We start from the raw sequence: 22,198 nt of genomic DNA on the forward strand, positions 1-22,198 counted from the left end.
TGGTATGGAGAGGCAGAGGATTCTCAGGACTGCAGCACTGCAGACAACATTTTTTAAAAAAAGTAAGTGTAGTGTTTAGTGCACTCTGTTCCTGGAGCCCTAACACAAAGGAAGGAAGCAGCATAGGAATGAATCAAAATCAACAAAGCAGCTGTGGCACTTTCAATACATTTTAAAATACATTTATTGCATCATAAGCTTTCGGAAGGTTGGAGTTAGGAGTGAGCAGATTCACCACCCCAACACACACACACACACACACACACACACACACACACACACAATGTTCATAGGTTTGCTCTGTCTTGTGTTTCACTCCTCCTGAACTCTGTTTAATTGGAGCCATACTCGGCGGTTTCACTCATACGTAAGGGTAGAAGAATCTGTCTGTTTCAGCTTCTCAGCTTTTCATTCTTAAATTCAGTTTTCCACATTTCCACAGCAACATTTGCGATTCTTTGAAAATGAAAAAGGCATCAGCATTGCTGTGCAGATTTCTCCTGATAATTGCATTTGTATGCATTTTCTCCTCAAAATAACGTTCCCCCCCCAAGCAATTCCCCCATATGTAATGCATTTTCTATGTTATGTTCACCAATGTTATTGGACTTTGGTATGCAGTGTGTGGACTGTGAATTTGGCTTAGAGAGTGGACTTTACCTGTTGCAATCACACATAGGGATATGAGCCTTTGCTTAAGGATCACTTTGAGCCTTCGCTTAAAAATAAAACAAGATTCTAGTCCTCATGTTTCTAAGGGCTGGTTTAAACAGGAAATTTTATTATATTGAGTCAGACCATTGGTCCATCTAATTCAGTAACTGCATCGCTGACTGGCAGTGGCTCTCCAAAGTTTCAGACAGGTCTCTCTCAACCCTACCTGGAAATGTTGGGAATTGAACCTGGAAAATTTTGCATGCAAAGCATAAACTCTCCCATGAGGTGTGTTGTTTCCCACATTCTCCCATCTTTTATGCAGGGGAGCAGGCAGTGATTTGGTGTTTTAGGGCTTTCCAGTTAAATACCAGTACATCAATTATTCCTAGAAACAAGCTAAGCACCCGTAAGCTCTTTATTCTGCCGATTTCCATAGCAGTGAGCAGCCTTGCGTCCATATTTTGCTCTAACCAAAATTTCCAAACGGCCTTCAAAGGCAGCTCCAGGTACAACTCATGGCAGTAGTGCAGCCTGAATATGTGGGTAACTATGACCAGGGACGCGGGTGGCGCTGTGGGTTAAACCACAGAGTCTAGGGCTTGCCGATCAGAAGGTTGGCGATTCGAATCCCCGCGACGGGATGAGCTCCCACTGCTCGGTCCCTGCTCCTGCCAACCTAGCAGTTTGAAAGCACGTCAAAGTGCAAGAAGATCAATAGGTACCGCTCCGGCAGGAAGGTAAACGGCGTTTCCGTGTGCTGCTCTGGTTTGCCAGAAGCGGTTTAGTCATGCTGGCCCGGAAGCTGTACGCCGGCTTCCTCGGCCAATAAAGCGAGATGAGCGCCGCAACCCCAGAGTCGGCCACGACTGGACCTAATGGTCAGGGGTCCCTTTACCTTTACCTATGACCAAATCTCAGCACAAAGGTTTACCAGTACATGTGATTGAAATCTGATTTGACAGACTTGTTCTTGCTCTGGGTTCCTAGATGATAAAATCTCTGAAGAAGGCAATGGCTCCTGTCATTAGCGACGTCTCTGTGGACTGGGTCTTCCCTGAAACAGCCGAAGTCTTAATCTCACCTGTCAGTGCCAGCTGCCTTTTCCCAGGGGACCGGTTGGTGGGCTACAGCATCGTCTGTGATACGTCCCTGTATGTTTCGAACCCCAGGCTGGTGAGTAACCCCCCACAGTAAACCTTCTGCTTAATATAATGCCATTAACGATGATCTGGCTCCATCCTGTTCTTCCCCCATTACAGAAACAAATGGGGTTGACTTTTATAGCTCAACTCACCATCAAAGGTCTCAGTGTCTCCTAAGTCCATTATCAGTCAGAGATGAATGGATGGAGGCAAGATCCAGTGAAAGCAAGGTAGCTCTTATTTTTCTGGTGCAGCAGAGTTCCCCTCCCCACCTTGCCAGGAGGCGAGGACCCAGAACGAAGGCGTGTGAGAACTTTTAAAGACTTTAGAAATTGCTCAGCCCCTTAACCAAAGACCACCCAAAAGCATCATAGACACATCACAGAAAGAGGCGGTCTACAACAGAAATTTGAGTGTGGCTTTTCTCCTGTCTGTCAAGATAATGGTCACTGATTGCATTAACTGGCCAGTCCGGGCCATTCTTTTGAGATGGTGAATTTGTTTTTTTAATTGTTTATCTATCAATCTATTTATACTTTTCAAGTTTATACGTTTCACTAATTTTATACATTTCACTAATTTTAGTCATTTTGACATTTCAAAACTTGACTTCCTTCCCCCACTTTCTGCAGTTTTAATATCTTCTGCATATCCAAATTAACGTAATTTGCTCATTTACTCATCTTCTTTAAATATATACTCTTATAAAACTGCAGGTTGTTACGATAATCCTGCCAATGGTTTCATCTCTTTATAATTCATCTGTAAATATTCAACAAACCATTTCCCTTTTTTAATTCAAAAAATTGTTACAGTGGTGCCTCGGGTTAAGTACTTAATTCGTTCCGGAGGTCTGTTCTTAACCTGAAACTGTTCTTAACCTGAAGCACCACTTTAACTAATGGGGCCTCCTGCTGCCGTCGTGCCGCTGGAGCACAATTTCTGTTCTCATCCTGAAGCAAAGTTCTTAACCCGCGGTACTATTTCTGGGTTAGCGGAGTCTGTAGCCTGAAGAATATGTAACCCAAGGTACCACTGTATCTTGATTTCTTATTCTTCTGGTAAATTTTGCCATTTCTCCATAAGTTTTTATATCCATTCTTCCTTTGCTGGGACTTCTGTTCTTTCCATTTGGGGGCAAGTAAATACCTTAGTTCTTGAATCCAGGTCACAGCCCTACCCTGTTCAGCTGAGATTCCTGCATTGCAGGGGGTTGGACTAGATGACCCTTGGGGTCCCTTCCAACACTACAATTCTATGATTCCGTGTAGAAGGCATTATACAAACTCAATGCCGTGAGAATCGGGAGATCCACTCCCAGTTACAGCAGACAAGGCCGAACTCAATGAGGCAATTTTTCAGCCATATAAGTAGGCATCTTTTATTGATGGTCACCCTCACCTGAGAAATCAGATCCAGGAGAAAAAAAGACAGTTTGCCGAGATGGCAAAAATGACTGCATCAATCAGGAGCTGCTCCAATCAAAAATTCTACACAGAATGGGAATGCATAGGGGAATACAGGAAGAAATATGGTGTTAAAGCAAAACTCTTAATAGGCAATTGTTAAGTGTGTAAGGACGAAAGAAGTACTGTAATTATAATTTAACAGTTTTCATGTTATTCTATTTTGTTAAAGCAACTAGAAAAAAAAATTATGATGGGAAGATCTCACACAGGTGAAGGGAAGCAGTGGGGAGGAAGGGAGGGTTAGGTTGAATTTGAGAAATAAAATAATAGGATATAATAAAAGGATATAATAGATTCTTATAGAATAGTGATATATTGTAAACAGAATAGAAGTTCAAAAGGGGAAGTAAATGTATATTTCGTATTTTCATTATTGTAATAGTTATTATTATTTCTTATCAGTAGGAGGCAATGTTAATTTAGGCTTCTTCGTTTTGCTGTCTGTATAACTTCCTTAAGAGGGACGCAGGTGGCGCTGTGGGTTAAACCACAGAGCCTAGGACTTGCCGATCAGAAGGTTGGCAATTCGAATCCCCATGACGGGGTGAGCTCCCATTGCTCGGTCCCTGCTCCTGCCAACCTAGCAGTTCGAAAGCACCTCAAAGTGCAAGTAGATAAATAGGTACCACTCTGGCGGGAAGGTAAACGGTGTTTCCGTGCCCTGCTCTGGTTCACCAGAAGCGGCTTAGTCATGCTGGCCACATGACTCGGAAGCTATACACCGGCTCCCTCGGCCAATAAAGCGAGATGAGCGCCGCAACCCCAGAGTCATCTGCGACTGGACCTAATGGTCAGGGGTCCCTTTACCTTTACCTTTATAACTTTCTTAAGTCAAGAAGAAGAAGAAAAGGGAAAAAAGACAGCAAGTGGAGAAGGGCTGTAGCTTATCATTAGAGCACCTGCTTTGCATGCAGAAGGTCCCATGTTTAATTCCAGGTAGGACTGGGAGAGAAGCCTGTCTGAAACCCTGGATGGCTGCTGCCAGTCAGTGTAGACAGCAACAAGACAGATGGACCAAATGGTGTGGGGCAGTATCAGCTAGCTTTGCAGCGGGAGCTAAACGATCCTTTTGAACCAGTTTCCTTCCTCTCTCCTCTAGGATCTGGGATCCCACAGCTAATTCTCCCCGGTCTCCTCGCTGGCCCAAATAGGACTAATTTAGCCAGCTAGCCTTGGCGATCATCTATTGTTTATTGGATGGATTCCCCCCCCCCCAAAAAAATTGATTTTTGAATTCTGAATTTATTGTTATTCACGTTTTATACTGTGTGTATGTGTGTATATATATATATATATATATATGTGTGTGTGTGTGTGTGTGTGTGTGTGTATTTTTTAACATATCATTTTCAACAGTAATTAAACATACTTTTAGATCTTATTCGAATTTTTGACTTCCATCAATCTTGTCTGAAAATTTTCCAATCTAATCTCTCAGTATGCATTTCTTATCTTCCCTGTTACATTTCTACATTTCAAACTCATAACCAATATCTCTATCTTTTTCTGCTTTATAACACTTCAAATATTTCTCCTCACAAAACATCTTGTAGTCCTACTAGCGTAATTTGTTGATTACAGCTGCTCTTCAAATAATTCATATACTTCTTCCAATCTTCTGTAAATCTCTGGTCCCGCAGGTTTCGAATCCTTCCTGTCATTTTGTCCAATTCTGTATTTTATGCTGTTTTTTGTTACATCAAATGTTTTAAATTTGTTGTTAGCCACCCTGAGCCCAGTTTTCTGAACCGGGAAGGGCGGGGTATAAATCAAAATTTATTATTGATTATTATTATTAGGACAAGAGGCGACGCTACAGCATGCTGCATTCCCAAGAGTCTGGCAGCTCTGTTTTCTTCCACTCACAAGAAGAAGGAGGTCACTCGGATGTCTGGGGCTGCCTCAAGGATTCAGAAACCGGGTTGCCTTCAGAGAGGACCCCTGAACTCCTGGGGGTTGGAGGAGACCTGGGAAGTGAATCGGAAGTGGACTCTGGTCAGTTTCCTCTCCTTCAGCTCTTTGGATGTGGTTCATACATGTAAAAGGGGAAAAGAAGATTTTCTCCTTTACTGTTCCTAAATGTTCCTCCTTTCCCAGACGTTTTGCTCCATTTTCCATGTTTCCAGATCAAGTTTGGCAGTGTGGCGGCGACCTCATGAAAATTCATTAACGTCCTTGTGCAAGTTTATTTTCATATACGCATGCTTTTATGCAATTTTGCCTAATTCACACATCTTTTGCAAAGCAACTTTCCCTAATATGTGCATTATATTCACGAACGTGTGCATTTCCCCCCATACATATTCATTTTTTTTAATTATTATTTTTGTATGCAATGTTTGGTTGGAGATCTCCATTGCAGAATTCAGAGAAGGGCTCGTTTTGAAGGATAGCCATGCTTCATTTTGTGTATTGGTTCAGAAAGTGTGAATTAGGTAGGTTCACCTTTAAATGAAAATGGAGTTGTCTTTCTGCCAAGTCCTTGGGAAAGAAGCCACCTTATTTTGGTTCCTTTTGCATGTTGCTTTACAGTTCATAATGGCGCAAAGTGCAGGGGCTCATTCTGGAAAGGCATTTTTATCTGGTGCAGTAAAGCACCACAATTTAGATGAAAGCCAGTGTGGCAAAGTGGTTAGAGTGCTGGGCTAGGACCTGGAGAGACCCGGGTTCAAATCCCCACTCATCTGTGAAGCACGCTGGGTGACCTTGGACCAGTAACCATCTCTAGAGCTAACCTACTTCACAGGATTGTGAGAGTCAAATGAAGAGGGAGAGAGCCACAGATGCTACCTTAGGCTCCTTGAAGGGTCATTCCACGCCAAATCACCTGGTGCCATGTGCTCTTATAACTCAGATTTTCTTCAATTTTTTTAAATGTGTAGATACCTATGATAGAACCTCAAATTAATTTTTAAAGATATTTTGGTCCAAAATTGGGCGCAGGAGAATTTTTAAATTTTTTTGATTTTTGAGCGATTTAGGATAATGTAATTTCTGTATCAGTTTAGAAAAAACCCTCCTGTTTCGCTTATTTTTCAACCAATTGGGCTTATTTGGGTATCAAAATAAAACTAATTTTTAAAAAATTCTTGAAGGAAATTTGAGTCGTGAGAGCACGGTCGAGTATTAAAATCAGGTGTTTTGATGTGGAATGACCCTGCCAACCTAGCAGTTTGAAAGCATGCCAGTGCAAGTAGATAAATAGGTACTGCTGCGGCGGGAAGGTAAACGGCGTTTCTGTGCGCTCTGGTTTCTGTATTGGTGTTCTGTTGTGCCAGAAGCGTTTTAATCATGTTGACCACATGACCCAGAAAGCTGTCTGTGAACAAACGCTGGCTCCCTCGGCCTGAAAGCGAGATGAGCGCCGCCACACCATAGTCACCATTGACTGGACTTAACTGTCCAGAGGCCCTTTACCTTTACCTCTTGTATGGTCCACAGTCTGTGGCTGCTCATGTATCCACCCCTGTCACGAGAGGCCCAGGTGACCTCAGTGGCCAGGTGTAGCTTTTACCAGCCTTTTTATTAGTTGACTGATTTTATTTCTCAAGGGAGCTGCTGCTTTGAGGAGAGCTTTACCTATTAACTTTCCCCTGGCCCCCTGCCTATATTGCTATGTAAAATAGAGTTGTATCCAAGGCTGGTCCTACTCAAAGTAGGTCCATCGAAGTTAATGGGCATGGCTAACTTAGGTTCATTAATTTCAGTGGGCCTAGTCTAAGTCGGACTTAGTTGCATACAACCTATTGGTGTTTTGTCTTCCCAGGAGTGGACGCGACAACAGCTCCGTCACGGCGTAGGGCGTACAGCACCAATCAAATTGCTGACCACGAACCATTCCGGAAGGTTCCCACGGCCAGCGACCCCAGCTCTGCCCTCATTAAGAATCCGCTTCGGAAGGCCCAGCTGCAGGATCTCACCCAACTCAGCCCAGAACCGCCATTGTGGCAGGTGGAGTTTCAGGTAAGCTTCCTTGCACTTTGAGTAAAAGATACGTTGGGGGGGGGGTTGTCCCTGGAGCTGCCTTTTTGTTGTTTTCTAATGGGTGTGTCAAAAGCTTATTTGCCACACCTCCGAAAGTTCAGCACACCAGGGCAAGTGGCTCAAGCTATCTCGCACTACAGTAGACTCTTTCCGCAGAGGAAGTCGAGAACAGATCTTTAATGGGGAAATATGTCTGTAGATGGGAATGCAAGGGGTGTTCAAAGGAAATCTGACGATACCGTATGTTTCACTCTGTAGGACGCACCAGACCATAGGAGGGGGAGAACAGGGGGGAAAAAATTTCCCCTCCGCAGCACCCCTTCAGCGAAGCGGTAGGAGAAACGGAGCCCCTTCCATTTCTCCTCCCGCTTCGCTGAAGGGGCGCTGCGCAGAGAGGGAAAACTGTGCAGCGCCTCTCCAGCGAAGCGAAGCCTGGAGAGCAAGAGGGATTGGTGTGCACTAACCCCTCTCGCTCTCCAGGCTTCAGGCGGCTTTCCGCAAGCCTTCGGAGCGCTGCGGGAACTCCTGCTGCGCTCCGAAGGCTTGCGGATAGCTGCCTGAAGCCCCCGGAGCTCAGCGGGAGCTCTCCCTCTGCGCTTCGGAGGCTTCGCATTGCTATCGCTGAAGCCAAGGAGCCTGCATTCGCTCTATAAGATGCACACACACATTTCCCCTTCATTTTTGAAGGGGAAAAGGTGCGTCTTATAGAGTGAAAAACACGGTACCTTTCTTCTAAATGCAGAACAGGAGCAATCAGAAGATACATTCTCCTTGAAAATCTCTGAACGTAAGAAGCGTCTGCTAGATCAGGCCAATGGGCCAGGATCCTGTTCACACAGTAGCCAAGCAGATTCTCCCAATGGGAAGCACCACAAGCAGGAGGAGAGGGCAACACAGCACTCTCCCCAACTGTGATTCCCAGCAACTGAAATCCACTTGTCAAACTCACACATTCCTAAACAATATGCAAACCAAAACACAGCTATCCTTTAAAAAAAAAAAAGTATTAAAAAAGTGAACCTAGGAATGGAGTGTGACCCTCTCAGTACTACGTATATGAATCCCTAATCCCCACCCCCTTCTAAGAAAGGGCCTTGTTTAAAACATACAGAACGCCACAGAACATCACAGAGGTTCCAGCTGTGGTTACCAAGCAACTGAGCCCTGGTATCATACACCTAATCTTCCTCTCTGTAATTAAAGCAGCTGGCTGGCTGAAGCTCGTATATTTTGCTTTGTCTACCTCACAAGAGGTCAACGAAACCTTTCCAATAAGTGGAGCAGCATAGATCACTTGAGACATGACGTTCAGAGGTGTCGGTGCCGGTCAGTTGGCTCTATAAACCATTAAGAGTCCTTGTAGCACCTCGAAGATTAACTGTGGTTGGAATCATTGTGGAGAGCCGCTAGCTTCACTGGGTACTTAACCGAAGCGCATCTGATGAAGTGAGCATGAAAGCTTATGCCGTAAGGAGTAAGTCTTTGAGGCAGTGTGAGACTCTCTCTTGCTCAAACACAGCATGATTAAGAATACGTGAGCATAAGAGGCCTGCTGGATCAGGCCAACAGCCTATCTAATCCAGCATCCCGTTGTCCCAGTGGCCAACCAGGTACCTGCAGCAAACCAGGAAGCAGGATTCGAGCACAAGAGCACTATCCCTTCCGGGGTTTCCAGCAACTGGTATTCAGAAATATTAAAGGTAAAGGGACCCCTGACCATTAGGTCCTGTTGTGACCCACTGGGGTTGCGGCGCTCATCTCGCTTTACTGGCCGAGGGAGCCGGCGTACAGCTTCCGGGTCATGTGGCCAGCATGACTAAGCTGCTTCTGGGAAACCAGAGCAGCGCACGGAAACGCCGTTTACCTTCCCGCCAGAGTGGTACCTATTTATATACTTGCACTTTGACATGCTTTCGAACTGCTAGGTTGGCAGGAGCTGGGACTGAGCAACGGGAACTCACCCCATCATGGGGATTCGAACTGCCGACCATCTGATCAGCAAGTCCTAGGCTCTGTGGTTTAACCCACAGCACCACCCACGTCCCTGTGTGTGTGCTGTCTTTAATTACAGCGTGAAAGCTGTTGTTTGGACTCAGGTTTAGCTTGCTGTAAGATGCCTGCTCAGGGATGCCAACTTGAATAAAATATGGGGGGGGGGCAAGCCAGCCCTGCCCTGTATAACAGATCACAAGACACAGCATACGCACACCATTTGAATGGCAATGCCCATCAACTTTGCGGACCCTCGGACCCTTCAAATATTTTAGGGGGAGGTGAAGGGAACTTGGTCCCTAAGAGACCTTGTGGGAAGCCCAGTCTGCAATCTGAGGAATAGTAGCAGTGGTCTACCTAACTGAGCAGAAATTAGAGTTACTGAGGTGGAGAATGGGAAACCCTTTGAAAGTAGAAAATCTTATTTAGGGCTTGTGGCTCTGTGTGTCTGTCTGTGTGTAAATGTTTGGCTTTGGTGTGGCTGGAATGAAGCCTGCTGCACAAAGGTAAGCATCTCATCTGCTGCTGCTCCTCTGACTTTTGCCTCAAGCCCCACCCATGCAGCGCCAAAAGGTTTGCCCCAGAGCAAATGCAGCCCTTGGAGCCAAAAACCTTCCCTTCCCTTGTTGCATGTGGATCCCATTTCTGTTGTTGTTGTTGTTGTTATTATTATTACAGTATTATTATTATTATTATTAATAATAATAATAATAATATTTTTTTGAATAATATTTTATTAATTTTTCAACAAGACAAAAGATTACAAAACAGTAAAAGAAAAACACATAAAAATACAAAAACCAAAAATAGGCATAAAAAAGGATAAAGAAAAAAGAAAATCCCTCTTTCTGGTATCTTACCACTCATTTACTTATTTTCATGACTTCCTCACACCTCCCTTTTTTGTATTCCATTTAAAAATTTGTTCAGCAAATCCATACCCTCTTAGTTTACCCTTAATTGTTTATCCTCACATATTATGACTTCAAATTTTCATCTAATATCAATCGATTCTTACATATTCTTATTTTGCCTTATTACTAGAACTGCTTCGTTTTATTCCAACGTCATTAACATTCAATAATTTTACAGTATTTCTGTAGATAGATTTTAAATTTCTTCCAATCTTCTTCCACCAACTCTTCTCCCTGGTCTCGGATTCTGCCAGTCATTTCCGCCATTTCCATGTAGTCCATTACTTGCATCTGCCATTCTTCCAAGGTGGGTAGGTCTTGTGTTTTCCAATGCTTTGCGATGAGTATTTTTGCTGCTGCTGTAGCGTACATAAAGAAAGTTCTATCCTTCTTTGGCACCAATTGGCCGACCACGCCCAGGAGAAAGGCCTCTGGTTTCTTCAGGAAAGTATATTTAAATACCTTTTTCATTTCATTATAAATCATCTCCCAGAAAGCCTTAATCCTTGGGCACGATGTGGATCCCATTTCTGACCACTCTTGTCGCTCAGTGGCATAACGTGGGTTGCCAGCACCCAGGGAAGGATGGAGTACACATGTGCATTCAACTGCCTAATGATATCCACATTATTCAGGAGATTGCAGCTGCAGAGATAAGAAAAGAAGAGTAATTTCATTGCCTGGAGAGGTCACTTCCTGGTTCACATGGAGAGGTCATTTTCAACAGAGCCACATAAGCATGCAGCTGAATTGATGCAGCACAGGGTGTTGAAATTTTGCACTCCCTAACAATTTTCTGCCTGGGGCAACTGCTCCTGTGGCCCCCAAACACTACGCCACTGTTGTCACTTTTATCTCAGAACCAGCTGTTCTTCCTGAGCGATGCCCTTGTTTCCCCAGAGTGTGTTTGGGTGGGAGTATGCACGGGATCCTACCTCTCCTCTCCTGACCTTTCAGTCTTCTCAGGCTTTCGCTGCCAGCCCTCAAATATCTACCCCAAGAATACGGGGGGTCGGAGCAAGGCGGCCCTCCCTGCTGCAGCAGAGTCGTCTCTCCTTCTGCCACAACCCAGAATCACCACAGCAGCACAGCAGCCTTGCACAGACTGGGAAGAACTTTGGGCCACTTGAGACCGACTCCCTCCCAGGGTCCATTTTTTCAGAGAGCCGGAGCCCGGGGGATCTGGGTAAGCCATCCAAATCACCAGGCCCTAGGAGGCTTAGTTTGGTCAGAATTGAGTATACACTTCCAGAGTTAAGACTAAGTACATAACTTCTGGCAAATGAGCCACCGTGGCTGCTAGAGGGCCATGGAAATTTGTGTCGGTTGCCAGATGTGAAATACATCAGCATTATTTACTGCTCTCCTTGCCCCATTACTAGTTGAAAATATTGAGTTAGACAGACTAATGATCTGGCTTTTCAAGTAGCTTCATATATCACTCCCTCTAATAGCAAACTCAGCTGGTGAGTGCTAACAGGATTGTAGCTGAAACAGCACCACTGAGGAGCAAGAGGGAAGCATTGGGAATAGTGTGGGGGAATCCAGAAGATTGCAGAAGTACAAAAAGATTTTGGGGGGGGGGGTCATAGAATTGGAAGGGACCCTGAAAATCATCTAGCCCAACCCCTGCACTGCAGGAATATGCAGCTGTCCCATACAGGGATCGAACCTGCAATCTTGGAGTTATCAGCACCACGAAGAGGGCACCAACCCCTCTCCAGCCCATTGGGGACTGAGCATGCTTAATAGACATGGAATAAAGGTAAAGGGACCCCTGACTGTTAAGTCCAGTCACGGACAACTCTGGGGTTGCAGTGCTCATCTCACTTTACTTGCCAAGGGAACCGGCGTACAGCTTCCGGGTCATGTGGCCAGCATGACAAAGCCACTTCTGACGAGCCAGAGCAGCGCACAGAAACGCCGTTTACCTTCCCGCCAGAGCGGTACCTATTTATCTACTTGCACTTTGACGTGCTTTCGAACTGCTAGGTTGGCAGGGGCAGGGACCAAGCAATGGGAGCTCACCCCATCACGGGGATTCGAACCTCTGACCTTCTGACTGGCAAGCTCTAGGCTCTGTGGTTTAGACCACAGCGGCAACCAAAGGGGAGGGGGGAAAGGAATGGAGCAGCTTGGAAGAAGGGCATGGCTGGCTGAGTGGAAACCTGAACAAGACATTTTGTTGCAAGTCCCACAGGTATCACATAACTGCTTGCATGCCTCTCCCCGGCAGATGTTGCCCAGCACCCATCCTTCCTCTTTGAAACGGAGACTTCGTCGGATTGGGAATCCCACGACCCAGAGATTGGCTCAGCCGGCGGCAGCTGGCGGCAGTCTCCAAGATCCACCTGCAAGGCGGTGGTGAAAGGGCTGCGGAACAACGAAGTGGTCCAGTGGGAGGTGCTGTTTGACATCGCCCCGCTTTTCCGAGGTCGGGAGGGCAAGAGGAATGACGAAGATGATCTCTGGAGCGAGACCTTCCACCACCTAGCTGCCAAGTCCATCGTCCGGGACTTTGAGCAGCTCGCAGAGGGGGAATGTGAAATTGAGCACGGTAACTTGCATTGATATGAAAGTGCTACTCTTTGCTGGGGGGTGGAAGATGGAGTTACCCCAGTAAGCCAAACCATGTTTTAACATGGTGTAGATATAACTTGGGGCCCTGTCCAGATATCATCATCATTATTATTAAAATTTATATACTGCCCTTCATCTGCAGATCTCAGGGCGGCTCACAACATAAAATACAATATATTAAAGGTAAAGGGACCCCTGACCATTAGGTCCAGTCGCAGATGACTCTGGGGTTGCGGCGCTCATCTCTCTTTATTGGCCGAGGGAGCCGGCGTATAGCTTCCGGGTCACGTGGCCAGCATGACTAAGCCGCTTCTGGCGAACCAGAGCAGTGCACGGAAACACCGTTTACCTTCCTTCTGGAGCGGTACCTATTTATCTACTTGTACTTTTGTGCTTTCGAACTGCTAGGTTGGCAGGAGCAGGGACCGAGCAACGGGAGCTCACCCCGTTGCGGGGATTCGAACTGCCGACCTTCTGATCGGCAAGCCCTAGGCTCTGTGTTTTAACCCACAGCGCCACCCGCGTCCCAAAATACAATATAAAAGTACAAAATACATGATTGCCCCCCCCCCAAATCAATAACCCGCTCTCCCCACCCGCTCCCACAAACACATGTAAAAGGAGTATAGGATGTTAATCAGCCCAAGGCCTGGTTGAAGAGGATCGTTTTTGCCTGGTGCCTAAAGGTGTATAATGAAGGCGCCAGGTGAGCCTCCCTAGGGAGAACATTCCACAAATGGGGAGCCACTGCAGAAAAGGCCCTTTCTTGTGTTGCCACCCTCTGGACCTCTCATGGAGGAGGCACATGGAGGAGGACCTTAGATGATGATCTCAGGGTCCAGGTAGGTTCATATGGATGTCTTTCTTACTGTGCAGTCAGATTGGATCTGTAGGAAGCAAACTTCTCTATCTCGGGGGGGGGGGGAGATTGACTATCTCTACCCGGCACTTTTTGTCCAACAGGGTCCGGCCGGCGGTACCAGGTGAATGCTGTGCACACCAGCAAAGCCTGCAATGTGATCAGCAAATACACAGCCTTTCTGCCCGCAGACCTGAGCAACAATAGCTACTTGCCGACCGTTGTGGAATATCCCAATGCAGGTAGAGGAGCCTAGCCGGAGCACAAGGATTGTGGGCAACAGCACCTGGTGTCACCTGGAAGACTGACCAGTACAAGGGTTATGTCATATGCTCCCGTGGACTTAGAAATGTAGGAGGCTGTCTTGTTCAGAATCAGGCCTTGGAGCCATCTCATGCAGGGCTGCCTGCAATGGGTGTTGCCAGGATTTTTCTTGTGGGGGGGGGAGTCTTTGGGGGGGGGAACCTCAGTTAGCTATGCATTTTTATTGATTTAGGGGGGGCAGCTGCCACTCCCTGCCTAACCACCCACCCAGCTACACCCATGCTACCTATCTTTTAAAACACATCTGAAGGCAGTCCTGTTTAGGGAAATTTTTAATGTTTAATGCTGTACTGTGTTTTTAATATTCGGTTGGGAGCTGCCCAGAGTGGCTGGGGAAACCCAGCCAGATGGGAGGGGTATAAATAATAAATTATTATTATTATTATTATTATTATACCTGCATTCCCTTCTGAGAAGCTTTCCAGGGTCCCCATGCTAGCAGTAGGCAAACGTGGGTGGAGAAATTGTTTTGCATGGGTGGGTGGGTGTGTTTCATTTTCATTGGGTTAGAAGACATGTCCACCCCCTCCCAAACCCTCAAAATTGCCAGTTCTCACTCTATAATGATTCCATCTGATTTGTTCCAAGGTCCAGCCTTGAAACCCGGCAGCCAACGGAATTCGGGTTCTGAGAACAGGCGGCACAGAACACTCTCCTCTGGGCTGGGACGCATCCAGTCAACCTGTGGTCAAGATTCAGCAGGTGACCAATTGCTTGGCATGAGTAAGATAACAGCATTCCTGTAGGTTTCTTTTCTTTTTCTTTTTCTAAAATAAATTTGATTTTTCAGTTTTCACAATATGACCAAGACACAGAAATTTGCAAACACAAATTATGAATACAATTCCATATTTGACTCCCCCCTCCACCCTTTTGTGGTTCCTTTTCTACTTTAGATTTTTAACATTGAATATTCCACTTCACTCCATTTTTAAGCTATTCTTCCTTTTACCTTAGTAATATTTTTAACTGCTTTATTTAAGTTAATCCTACTAATGAACTTATTTGCATGCCAGAAGTTTTCAGATATTCTACAAATTTTCCCCTCTTGGTTTCTTATTACATCCATCAGTTTTACCATTTCGGCATAATCCATCCGTTTAATCAGCCACTCTTCCTTAGTTGGTATAGCATCTTTTTACACTTCTGGGCAAACACCATTCTGGCTATGGTTGTGGCATACAAGAACAAAATTTAAAGGTCCTTTGGAATCTCTTTATTTGCAATTGTTAAAAGAAAAACTTTTGGGTTGTTGTTTTTTTAACTAAAGTAGGTTTCTTTTTTAAAAGACATAGATGTATTTTTATTTTTTAAAAAAACCCATCTGAATTCTCCCCAGGATTTAAAGGGTCTGTTTTTATTCTGATATCAAGAAGCTGGCGAAATTAGAACCGTACCCCAGTTTCTTGAGGGTTTCCTTCCAGGATCAGTTCCAGGGACTGGATGTTGACCCCCCCCCTTAGGGTTATGCGCCTTGCAATGCCCATACCTGCCACCAGCCCTGCTGAACCCCCCCCCCACCTTATCAGCATGCAATGAGCAGATGGTTTGCCTAAAATTGTAATTGCACTGAGGAGTGGCGGACTTGGGAACCATTGCACCCTGTGTGAGCCCAAACTTTGGTTCACCCCCCCCCCCAGTCCTCACACTGCCTTCCCAAAGGCAGGTAAGGAATCACCTGGCTTTGTGAAGTAGGTGCGAGGCTCTAGCAGGGTCCTGGAGCCCTCCCATTTCTTCCCGAAAGCTGGGAAGGCACCAAGGAGGACTCTAGGGAAGGAGGACTCTAGGACCCTGGCAGAGCCTCACAGATGCCCCTGCACTGAGCAACCTAATCCCTGCTGTCAGGTTTGCAGGTGGTTGCTCGCGAGTAAACAGCCAGGACTCTGACCTGTCTTTTACAGGTTTTATTTTAGGGCAAACTATGTACAGTGCAGGGACATGGGTGGCGCTGTGGGTTAAACCACAGAGCCTAGGACTTGCCGATCAGAAGGTTGGTGGTTCGAATCCCTGCGACGGGATGAGCTCCCGTTGCTCGGTCCCTGCTCCTGCCAACCTGGCAGTTCGAAAACATGTCAAAGTGCAAGTAGATAAATAGGTGGGAAGGTAAACGGCGTTTCCGTGCGCTGCTCTGGTTCGCCAGAAGTGGCTTAGTCATGCTGGCCACATGACCCGGAAGCTGTACGCCGGCTCCCTCGGCCAATAAAGCAAGATGAGTGCCGCAACCCCAGAGTCAGCCACGACTGGACCTAATGGTCAGGGGTCCCTTTATCTTTTATGTACAGTGCAGAAATCCAAAGTTTCTGCCTCAGTCACTTGCAGATTCTGGGAGTGGCCTCTTCCGGTCCTCCCCCCAGCATAAGAACTTAGACACCCCAAATCTCTACCTCCCCTCCTTACGTTTCATCCCTCTTCGAAAACTGGGCGATGGAAGCGGCATCTTTGTTTCCTGACCAGCCTGGCTGAGCGGAGCGCTTGGGCTCTCAGTAGCCTCCGTGAGCCTTTCCCTCGCTTCGCCCCTCCTTCCCCCCTCTGCTTCACTTGGGGCAGAGGTCTCTCCACTGCCTGATAAAGAGCTGCTTCTGAGCAACATCAGAGGCTCCCTGTATTCTTGTGCCCCCTTCCCCCCTTTCCTCAGGAGTTCCCTGACACCTGCCATGCTGCAGAAGAGGCTAACCCAGGTGGTCACTGATTCTTGTCTCTCTCCCCCCCCCCACAAGCAGATGCAGAAGAGAACAGCCTGTCTCCTTGCAGTACACCATCCTCCTCGGGATGGGATCGCATCACTTTCCCAGATGGTAAGGAACGTCTTAGAGAACCTTGCACCAAGTCATAGGATCTTCTAGCTCAGTATTGTTTACACTGACTGACAGCAGCTCTCCAGGGTTTCAGGCAGGGGACAGTCTCAGCTGCAGCTCGCGATGCTGGAGGTCGAACCTGGCACCTTGTACATGTAAAACAGACGCTCCACAAATTAACTGTGGTCCTTCTCCTCAGGAGAAAGAAAGATTCCAGTCCTAAGAATCATCGAATTGTAAAATGGAAAGGAGCTATAAGGGGCACCTTGTCCAATCCCCTGCAATGCAAGAATCTTTCGCCCAATGTGGGACTTGAACCCACGACCTTGAGGTTAAGAGTCTCCTTCTCTACCAACTGAGCTATAAAGCACTGACTTAAGTAGGAACATAGAAAGTTGCCTTAGGACTCATCCAGCCTTCCACTCGTCCAGTTCCTAGAAAACACAGGTCAAAGAATTTTGCCACTTGCCCTGTGCTTTCCAGGCATTTGCCTGCTGCTTTCCCCCAGGGAAAACACATTCTTTACTGCTGAATCGGAACAAACAGCAATTTGTGGGGGAAATCCAATTGACCTTTGCTCTGCTTCAGCCATTAAGAGTGGGTTTTCTTGGGGGGAAGTAGCAGGGAAAGCAGAAGTATAGACAAGTCCTTAGACTGGGTCATATCATTCATTCATCTACCTTAGGACACAGTGTGCATTTGTGCAATCCAGTGCGATCCCCGACCTCATTCCCCAGAGAAGGGGCATGAGAAGGCCCAGGGTCATGGCAACCTCAGGGTTAGGAAACCTTTTCCAGACTGAGGGCCACGTTGCCTTCTGGACAACCTTCTGAGGGCCACTTGCCAGTGAGGCAGAAGCGGGTGGAGCAATGAATGCAAATTCCACTTCTTGTGTTTACAGCGAGTTGGATTGTACACACATTTATCTCCTTCTTTCTGTCCTCTGCCCAGACAAGCCAGAGGCATTATTAGAGTACAGGGACACATTGCACCATTGCACCAACCCTCAAGAAAGGTGAAAAGCAGGACTAGGGAGGGGTGCAGCTTGGGGAGAGTTCTGAGGGCCAGATAGAGAGACCTGCTTTGACCACTACACTAAACTGTCATCCTTCCGGCTCTGGCGCCATCTTCCATTTTCTCTCTCCTCAGTTCCACTACGAAGTCCATCTGTCTCCTCTCAGAAATCCATTGAGAGCTTTTTTGCGGCCAGGTAAGGGCTGATGTTTCCATGGTCTGTTTCTCTTCCTGAAAGGGCAGCATGAGGTGACCATCTCAGGTGGCAAATGCCGGGGGGAGGGGTGGCGAGCAGGATTTGTACCTTGTACCTCCTAGGAGAGCCTGCTATCCTTGGGGACAGTGGAGAATGTTGTTCTGTCAACCAGTGTTAAAGGAAGACTCACCCAGACCAGGCAGCTTTTGTATACTGATAAGAGGGCTACACTGTCCCACCTCCCAGTTTTTCTGTGGACAAAGAAAATGGCGGAATTAGAGAGGTTGTTTGTACACAGCTTTAGTGGCAAGCCTTCCCCTGTGCTCAGCTGTGAAATGTTGGGCGATCTTTATTTTGTTTAAAATGTCACCCAAGAAAATTTTGCAAAAACCGGCGGGTCAAGATGTCAGTAGGGTGAATGGGCTCCTCACACAGTCAAATCTTTTCCTTGAAACTGACTTGAATTCTGTGGGGTGGGGTGGGGTGGGGGAACAGAGAAACCACTTTTCCTCAGCCAAAGAGCATGTGCTTGACTGGGAGAGGGCAGCCATCATGCTGAAGGCTGAACAGCGCATCTCTGCTTTCTTTGCACATCCCTGCCTTGGCGGTCCAGGCTCACCTTTAACAAAACAAGACTGTTGACGCGAGCAGCCCGAGGCTTTATGGGAAAAAAACCCACCAGGACCAGCGAGACGAGTTTGGAAAGCGACAATGAAAACATTGACTACCTGCCCCTTGTAAGTATCGGGTCCCACCAGGTTCAGACACTGCTCTCCAAGCATTCACATTGGGATGCTTCAAAAAAAAAACCACATCAAACTTTATTCTCTTATTTTGGAGTTCTGTATTTCCTTGTGACTTTTTACTGAAGTGGAACCCAGGTATTAGGAATGCTTTGTTGCACAGCTCTTGTTTCCGACATTTGCACAAGAGTTGTGCATATAAATTCAATAACTAAATAAATAACTGTCTGCAGCTTTCGCACAGTCCTCAGTTCCTATGTGCCTCCATCCCTTCCACATGGCGCAGGTGCATTGATGAAGACACTTCCAGAAATAATAGTAATCCCCATATGCAACCTTGTTCTTGTTACTTATTTCTTAGATGCATTTTTAACTTTATTTTACCCAGAGGTAACTCAGGGTTACCTACAATATATAAACAAAGATATATCAAAACGGATATAAACGAAAACAAAGGAAATCTAGAGGACAATCCTTTTTTTTAAATGCATGATTAAAATATCCCACCCACTGTGGGAGGACTCAGATAACTAAAAGGCTAAAGCCTGGTACCTAAAGATGTGTAGTGATGGACCCAGGTGAGCCTCCCAAGGGAGTGTATTCCATAAGCAGGGAGCCACTACTGAAAAGGCCTGTTCTCATATTACCACCCTCAGGACCTCCTGAGGAGGAGGCACATAGACAGAGTCTTCATGTGATGGGAGAGGAGACCCTGGAGGCAGTGGGGTCCTGAGCCACAGAAAGCTTTATAGGCCAAAACCAGCACTTTGAATCAGTCCCAGAAACTAATTGGTGCAGCCAGGCCAAAATTGGTGTTATGTGCTCAGGCCATCTTGCCCACCTTGTTATGATCTGAGTATAACTTAGTTGGCTACAATTCTGCTGGTCTAGGGTTTCTTAGGCAGGGCCGGCCCACCCATGAGGCAGGCTGAGTCAGCCGTCTCATGTGGCAGAAGCCTAAGAGATGGGGCACCCACACGGGCGCCCACCACTGGCAGAGAAGTAGCACCAGCTTATCCACTGAAATCTCATGGGATCTTTTGTGCTCTGTGAGATCTCACTGGAACCTACTGCCACTTGGCAGGCATGGCCACACAACCCAACTAAGGGAAGCTTCAGTGGCGCCGTGGCAGCAAAATGGGATGTGGCGGCCCTGTTTGTAGGAGACTGAACACACCTGTCAACTGTTTATGTCAGTATTCTAGAGAGTTCCAGCACTCTCCTTTGCGACCACCCGAGTTTCTTGCCTGTTTGGGAATCCAAAAGGACTACAGTACTGTTTTCCCCCTTCCCCTCAGGTGTCTCTCCAGCTTGCCTGCGGCTCCTTCCTCTTGAACAAGGCCTTCTGTGAGGCCATCAACATCCCCCTGGAGAAGCTGAAGTGGACGTCTCCTTTTGCCTGCCACCGCATGGCTGCCAGCCCCTCAGCTGGCTCCTGCGCCTCCAGGAGATCAGCCACGTCAGAGGAAACCAAGAGCTCTGAGGGAACTCAACCACTGGACAATGTCAGTCCCTCGACAAACAAAGAGAGTGAGTCTGGCCATGCCCGCCATTTTGCCAGCGGCGCTGTCGAAAGTCACTCCGGGGCCCTGAAGGCTGAGAACAAGCTTTCTCCTCCGGCCATCACCATCCAGCGCTTCTCCTTTCCAGAAAGCATTCCATCGCCTCAGGAGTCGCAGGCTGACAGCGGGAGAGGTTCTGAGACGGACAGCTCTGAGCCGCAGGCCTGGTTGGTGGACATTGAGCTCCAGCAGAAGAATGCACCAGAGGGAATGCTGTGGGCCACAGCCGTGGCCCTAGCCTGGCTGGAGCACAGCTCTGCCTCGTACTTCATTGAGTGGGAGCTGGCGGCAGCCAAGGCCAGCCTGTGGCTAAGCGAGCAAGATTTCCCCGAAGGCCGCAGCCTGCCGGCAGTGAAGGCAGCGGCTCAGCAGCTCTTTGTGCTGCTCAGGCACTGGGATGAAAACCTGGAGTTCAATTTGCTCTGCTACAACCCTAATAATGTATAGAGAGGAAGAGAGGGTGGGATCTCAGGAGGGAAGGTGGGCAAACAGTGGCTCATTCACAAACCAGGTTACAACCTACCAATTACTGCCAGAAACACCCCTGTATGTTGGGTTGAGGGCTGGGCTGGGAATCTCAGGCCCAGAGGTCATATGCACCCCTTCAAAGATCTCTATCCGACCCCTTGGGGCTCCTCACAGGTCACACCTCTCACTGACCCTCCTGAGCTTCCTTGAGCTCTTTCACCTGGTTGAGACATGTTCTTGGACTGTGATAACGCTTCTTGCTTTCCTGGATGCAGAGTTGTCTATGTAGAACCTCTCTGACTGCTCTCTGTTTGGACTGTAGCCTGTTGCACAAAGAGGAGTCCTATCCCGTAAGCCTAACCCCATCTACCACTTCCAGGTAGCCCCCAGAAGGTTGCCTGCTAGAGAATGTGGCCTTTGGGCTGAAAAGCAGTTCCCTGCCCCTGGGTTCAATGCTGCTTTCAGAGGCTACTCCCCACCCCTGCAGCCTTGTATCCTCTGCCAGCAACACACATTTTCTATGGGGCTAGAATCCTTTAAACGGTGGTAATATTATGCATCCTTTTCTATCAAGTCCCAAGCTTGCAATGTGCATTGCCATCTCCTGCCTAAGTCCTGTGATGGTGGCTAATATTATTCCCGTCTGTAGATACAAACTGTGGAAGCTCCCTTAGCCCATGGGGTCCATCCAGCCCATTCTTGTAGACACCAGGGATGAGCAGCAAACTTCAGGCTCATGGGTCCCACTCCTGCTCTTGGTTTATTAGGATGCCGGTGAATGTCAAGTCCAGCAATCAGCGTGTGGAAGAGTGTCAGAGGAAGGGCAACATGTGCCTAGAATTAAGGAACAAGGTGCTTCTTAGCATTTGCTCAGCCCAAGGGTGTGTTTTTCTCACCAGATATAAACTTATAGTCCAGTCCCAGATAAAACTCCACTCCTGGTTTTCCCAATAAACTTTCTTCATCTCAGCAGCTTAATTTTTAGAAGAGTCGGATGTGGAGAAAGCCTTATGTTTTTTATTGCCCTGTTGTTAAACAAACCCTCACAGATCTACTGGAAATCACCATGAGATCTAACAGTAGATCTACTTTCTGCCCACCCTGGTCTGTCTTGGCAGGGCAGCAGATCACCACGTTTTCGAAGAGGAATCTCTTCCTGGAAGTGCTGGGGGTTGCACCTGGGATCTTTTCCAGAAAGGGCACCTGCTACAGCCTTTCTCCTATATAAGCATAGGAAGCTGCCTTCGACCAAGTTAGACCATTGATCTGCCTAGCTCAGTATTGTCTTCTGCAAAATGTAGGAATGATGTAAAAATCTTACGCTGGTACTGTAGTGACAAATTCAGAAGTGCAGGGTTCCCTTTGTGTTAGTCACAGACACACCCACTTCTAAGGTTATATCACCTAAGATTATACAATAATCTTACAAATATAAAACAATAATAATTAGGGAGGCATTGCAACGATAAATACAAATCTCCATTTGTTGCTTTTCAGCT

At 46.9% G+C, this 22,198-nt stretch overlaps 1 protein-coding gene across 6 annotated transcripts in view; it reads left to right on the forward strand.

Moving 5' to 3' along the window:
- The window catches only part of VWA5B1 (von Willebrand factor A domain containing 5B1), a 67,257-nt gene extending 45,580 nt beyond the window's left edge, over nt 1–21,677 (forward strand). For 3 of the 6 annotated variants that reach the window (XM_081870791.1, XM_081870793.1, XM_081870794.1), the window contains 11 exons: nt 1,645–1,830; nt 5,068–5,263; nt 7,035–7,231; nt 11,116–11,344; nt 12,395–12,715; nt 13,702–13,839; nt 14,510–14,623; nt 16,639–16,716; nt 17,866–17,926; nt 18,540–18,663; nt 19,968–21,677. In XM_081870791.1, coding sequence (XP_081726917.1) covers nt 1,645–1,830; nt 5,068–5,263; nt 7,035–7,231; nt 11,116–11,344; nt 12,395–12,715; nt 13,702–13,839; nt 14,510–14,623; nt 16,639–16,716; nt 17,866–17,926; nt 18,540–18,663; nt 19,968–20,678 — 2,355 coding nt within the window. In that variant the 3' untranslated portion in view covers nt 20,679–21,677. The remainder of the gene's footprint in view (nt 1–1,644; nt 1,831–5,067; nt 5,264–7,034; nt 7,232–11,115; nt 11,345–12,394; nt 12,716–13,701; nt 13,840–14,509; nt 14,624–16,638; nt 16,717–17,865; nt 17,927–18,539; nt 18,664–19,967) is intronic. The other 3 variants (XM_081870795.1, XM_081870796.1, XM_081870792.1) reach the window with 2 other exon arrangements.
- The last annotated feature ends 521 nt before the right edge of the window (nt 21,678–22,198 follow it).

Source organism: Podarcis erhardii, assembly GCF_964252035.2.
Source record: "Podarcis erhardii genome assembly, chromosome: 7".
Lineage (NCBI taxonomy): Eukaryota > Metazoa > Chordata > Lepidosauria > Squamata > Lacertidae > Podarcis > Podarcis erhardii.